Here is a 5,678-nt window from a genome sequence, read left to right on the forward strand (position 1 = left end):
ATGTGACAGGTTGGCATATTATCTTGAAGGTTTATTGCTCATGTTTCTGTATACAACACTATAGTCTTCAATGCCACACTCTATCTAGGTAACTACCTTAATAGTTGCGATTGACTAGCATCAGTAATAGATACCAGATCATCTGGAGATGCTACTTGTGATTGACTGATAGTTTCTAAACTGTTTGGGTTGAGGATAAGAACCATAATGGAAAGGAGGAAATATTGTAACAGTATTAGAAGAGTGTGGCTCCTCTCCCTCTCTCTCTCTTTCCTAAAACGAATAGTCCCTCAGGCTGTTCTCTCATTATTTAGCTCCTGTTTCATGGCATCAAATGAATTTGGGATTTAATGTCAGTATATCATAAATATATCGGTCTCTGGCACAGCTTAATGTTATATGCATCAGCCTTATCATTACCTTTTCCTTAATGAAGGTGGTGTTGTTTGTCTGTGGACAAAATATCTCGAGAATGACTGGATGGATTTGGATGAAACTTTCAGGGATGTTTGGCCTTGTGACTGTTATGAACTGATTAGATTTTGGGATCAATCTAGTACCGGACAAAGATTTTGGATTATTATATTTACCTTACATGAAGTATTACAATCTTACGTTGACTTTCAAGTCTTTCTCCCTTGAAAGCACGCTCATGGTTTCCACGCAAGTTATGGCAGCGTTGTTGTTCCAAAGTTTTATTTTCATTTCTCTATTATTAATTTTATTTGACTTAACTGTTGTTCTCCATGTCTCAGCCCCATACAATAACACCACTTTTACGTTAGTGTTAAAAATTCTTATTTTGTTCTTTATTGAAATTACACTTGCGCTCCATACTTTTTTTAACAGGTAGAAAGCTGTCCTTGCCTTACTTATTCTCGTTTTAATATCTTCGTCGGTGCCGCCTGAGAACGTTATCTTACTATCTAAATACGTAAACTCAGCTACATCCTCTAGTTCACCGGTTTCTAGTTTAATACGTTCACTGTTTTCTTCATTTCAACAGTTAAGTCAAATAAGCAAATACAATCATTCATCAACAGGTGCTTGCATAGTATACTTAAAATTAGATGGCTCGAACACATAAGCAATATGGAGCTATGGCAAAGAACGAATTAAGTTCCGATTAGAGAACAAATATTTAAGAAAAAGTGGAAGTGGATTGGTAGCACAATTAGAAAAGACACACCAAATGCAGCAAAAAGTGCTTTACAGCGGAATCCGGATGGATATAGAAAGAGGAGTAGGCCTAAGAACTTGTGGCGTAGATCAACACGAAAGGAACTAGAGAAAGGGGGACATTCATGGCAGAGTATAAGTACAGAAGCGAAAAATTATGCAACATGGAATTCAATTATAAGTGGCCTATACTCTGCGTTGGAGGGTTAAAGGCAAGAAGATAAGATTATTAATTTTACTTACATCTCTATCAAAGAAACTGATGGATAAAGAAATCAAACTACATAAACATATGGCAGCAAAACCATTCAGAAATTGAATAATACCAACATATTCAATAACAATAATAAATTTAATTTATCCTTGACAATTTTCAGTTTTACAATTTTGAATATATTGCTCATGTTTAAAGCCTCTTACCTACTTGACAATTGCATTTCTAGCTCTGCCTTGAAGGAAGCTTTACTTCTTGGATTCGTGTTTTTGTGCACAACAATGTTGTTAAACCTCTGTTAACAGCACCATATGCAGGTCCTTTCTGTTTTCTTTCACGCACAGATAAATTTTTCACTATAGACCTTAATGGTTGTAAAGACACTACGTCAGTGGATAGACTAAAAAAGGCCTTTATAGAGAAAACTATCCCTGTTCCCACTGCAGACGACACACACACAGCATTACAAACATGGCCCGCACACCCACCTTCACATTCCATGACTACCATTGGGATCAATCAGGTACCAGACAAGGATTCTGGATTATTTTTCTGGTTTTTTTACTTAATTTTTGAGGGTGGTTGGGTTCATTTTTAGCATTCTCGTTTGTGAGAGCTGTTGAGTTTATTTTAGATATTCTCATTTTAATAATCATCTCCGGCTATTTGTTGAGAGGACTTTGGTGTTGCCTTGGCAGAGGTTTGCGCTCTCTGAGTGCTCGTTTGTTTTTCCATGCTGACATGGGTTAGATAAAACTGGACAGTCTGCCCTTACCAAACCCCACCTAATTTTCAAGTAATGTATTTTTTATTCAGCTGGTCCTCACATGCTTAAACTAAGGGATATCTGTTTAGGACATGCACACACACGACAAGCTTTCGTAGTTTCCATCAATTCCATTCACAAGGCTTCAATCTTTGGGAGACTAAACCCAAAACTACATGGTTGCAAAGAAAGTTTCATAACCAGTCATATTTGTGCCATTAATATAAATTGATAGTTTATTTCATACTTTTTTTTTCTAGTTTCTCGTTTGGAGGACAAAGAGGCAGAAATGAAGAAAGAATACAGCAAACTACATGAGAGATATACTGAGGTAAGGCTGATCTTTTGGTTGATTATTATTATTAGTATTATCTCTTCAGGGTGGTAGAGTAGCAAAATCATAAGGGCATCAGACAAAATGCCTTGTATTTCTTCCAGCTCTGAGTTTATATTCCACCAAGGTCAGTTTTGTCTTTCATCCTCAAAACTTAAGTACCAGTATAATACTGGGGCTGATGGTATTGACTAAACTCTCCTCTTAAAACTTCTGACTTGGTATCTCAGAAACACTTATTCTGTTTCTTACCAATTTGAACAGTGAATATTTGAATTTGCATGTGATAATCAGTTAAAATTTAGTTAATTCCTAATTGGTCTTCATGCTAAGCAATGGAGATGAGCAGTGTTAAGGAAAGAACACCTTTTTTTTATTATTTTTTTACCTCTGCTAGAATGTTGAAATGACATTGAGTGAGACACTTGTTTTACTATGTTTTAATTTTCTACATCACAAAATTTGATATTTATTGACCTCTTGATATAATACTTCTACTTTTAAAACAAAACTGAAGTTACTGTTTTGATTTTAATATTTCACCATATATTTTTGAAAATTCTTTCTTGTATTATCAAAGACTTAACAATGTATGGATACATTTTTTTGTTCTAGTTCTGTTGCTATATTTATTTCAAGTTTCTGATCTCCTTTTTGTACTTTTTTATTCTTACATGTTTTTTCATGTTATTTGATCCTTTATATATTTGTATGTGCAAATAAGTGCACAGGAAATATACATACATAAGAAATATAATCCATTTCTCTTTAATTTCCTTTTATGTACAGTTGTTCCGAACTCATATGGATTATATGGAACGTGCTAAAATTGTGATGGGCACAGACAGACTTGCTGATCTTGCCAATAGTCCTCGTGTAAAGTATGTACAACCTGTTATCATTGTTATTACTATTTTTAGACTGGCAGGAACAGTGTTGGATTAAATGTTTTATATTATTTAGACATTTAGTTCACCCTTTAATGTTTTGAATTCAAATCCCTCCCGCATCACTTATATGGTAGTGTTATATGCTTCACATGAACTACATGTTTACTATATCTTTTGATGGTCATGTGATTTAGGATTGGTTTGGGTTACATCTGGAGATGGTTTGAAAATTTTCATGCAGTCCATATCTGACATCAGTCTTTTACCTCAAGGAAGTATAGATTCTCTTTGAAAGCTTGCATGTAAATGTTTACTGAATGAATCAAATGACACTAATAAGGTGTCTCAAGAGAGGGTGAACCACAAGGAATCACCAGGTTTTTGGTATTATTCTATAAGAATAAATAGGATTGTCAGATATTAATCCTTAGTGTGAATGCAGTGTAAAAATAAAGGTGAAGATACAACATTCACCTGGTAGTTGTAGGCTTCACGTGATTTGCGTGTTTACTACATCACATGACTCAATCTGATAATCAGGTGATGTATGTGTTGTTTAAATTGGTTAACAGTTTGATAGTTATTTCTTTTCTTTTTATCTTGAGATAAATACTTTATAGCAGGACTGCTTTGTTAGACTTGCACATTGTTGGCCTTTTATGTCATTGTTCGAATGTATTGCAGAGACAACTTACACACCACTGCTGTGCTTGGTCTGTTTCCTGAAACAAGTGCTTAGCTTCAAGTACACTTACCATCTCTCCACTCATGAATAGAACATAAAAGAAAGCCAATGTTTACAGCATCCAGAGAGCTGCAGAAGATGTTAGATATTGCTTAAGTATAACTATACATATCTGCCTTAGGCCCCCTCACTCCAGATTTTTTTATAAGGGTTTCCTCCCAAAGCCTTTTGTTGAACACTCAATAAATTACCCCCACAAGGCAACAAGGGTTTACTATTATAGTGGGCATGGTTTGTGTAGAGCCAATCCTACTCTTTCATTCTTCAAATTTGTATTGGTCTTGTGCAACAAATGTTACAGGCCAAGTAGTTATAAGGATGTAGGATTCATATGGAATTACTTTCTTTAGATGAGCAGCTGTTCTGTGTTGGTGAGTGACCTTCCAGAAGCAATTTTGTAACCTTCTAATTAGCCCATAGCTGGGACCCTGACAAGTCCTACTTCTCTGTGTCAGAATAGACCTGGAAATAATAGTGGCTCAGTGGTACTTCAACATTCCTCAAAATCCTGGAACTGTTGAACAAAGGCTCCATTACTGAATGTGGTTTAAAGTCATACCCAGGGCGCAGATTATTTGACTTATAAACAGCACAGAAATCAACTTTTTCTATTGACTCTTCTGGAGTCAATAAACCAAAGTACTACTTAAGTACTTGTGTGGGCTTAGTGTATTAATTCCCTTCATCCCTTCCTCATCACATATGTCCTTGTGTCAACAATTTAAATTGTTCTTAAGGCTGTGGATTGGCAAAATTGTGTCAGAAAAATGCCTTGCAGCATTTCTTCTTGCTCTTCATGTTTCTGCTTTCAAATACTACTGAGGTCAATTTTGCCTGTCAATCTTTTGCAGGGGTTGATAGAATAAATACGAGTTAGGGTTTATGGCATCAGCTAACCAGCTCTCCATTAAAATAGCTGGGCTTGTGCCCAAATTGGAAAACACTACAACTACTATTACTACCACTTGCACTACTACTTCTTTCCATTGTGCAGTGGTTGCTGCTTAGAGAAATATTTTATCTCTTTTCTTGCTTCTTTATTTTTTAAAAACTTTACTAGTTTCATTTAAGGCAGGTGCCATAGATATAGTTGTTACCTTCCCTAAGAATTTAGGGCTATGTTCCAAATTTAGTTCATGATGCTTTTGAAGAAATGCATGAATATTGTAACTCTGTAATCTGAATCTTACAGCTAGTACTTACAAAAATAGTCATGTCTTCATATACATTTTATTATATAGTATATATATTTTCTGTGTAATGTACTAAAGCTATAGTTTGACTATATAGATTTTTTTCTAATATAGGTATCAAGTAAAAATTTTGAATAATGTAAAATGGGAAGTTGTGTATCTATCTACCCATATATATATATGTGTGTATATATACCAAAATGGAACAAAAACACAATAGAGGACAATAAAACATTTGGACAGATAGATAATACAAAGGTGGACAGGAAAAAAAGGACAGGTCATTCATGGCCTTCTTTCTTCAGTCAAGTTAACAGATGTCCTTACAGTTTCAGGCAGTTAAACTTGAAACTGTTC

General features: G+C 34.9%; 1 protein-coding gene across 13 annotated transcripts in view; it reads left to right on the forward strand.

The window, feature by feature from the left end:
* LOC106882306 (C-Jun-amino-terminal kinase-interacting protein 4) overlaps nt 1–5,678 on the forward strand; it is a 233,098-nt gene that overhangs the window by 47,091 nt on the left and 180,329 nt on the right. For all 13 annotated transcript variants that reach the window (XM_052973649.1, XM_052973657.1, XM_052973658.1 and 10 more), the window contains exons 3-4: nt 2,420–2,490; nt 3,283–3,374. In XM_052973649.1, coding sequence (XP_052829609.1) covers nt 2,420–2,490; nt 3,283–3,374 — 163 coding nt within the window. The remainder of the gene's footprint in view (nt 1–2,419; nt 2,491–3,282; nt 3,375–5,678) is intronic.

The sequence above is a fragment of the Octopus bimaculoides genome, chromosome 16 (genome assembly GCF_001194135.2).
Source record: "Octopus bimaculoides isolate UCB-OBI-ISO-001 chromosome 16, ASM119413v2, whole genome shotgun sequence".
NCBI lineage: Eukaryota > Metazoa > Mollusca > Cephalopoda > Octopoda > Octopodidae > Octopus > Octopus bimaculoides.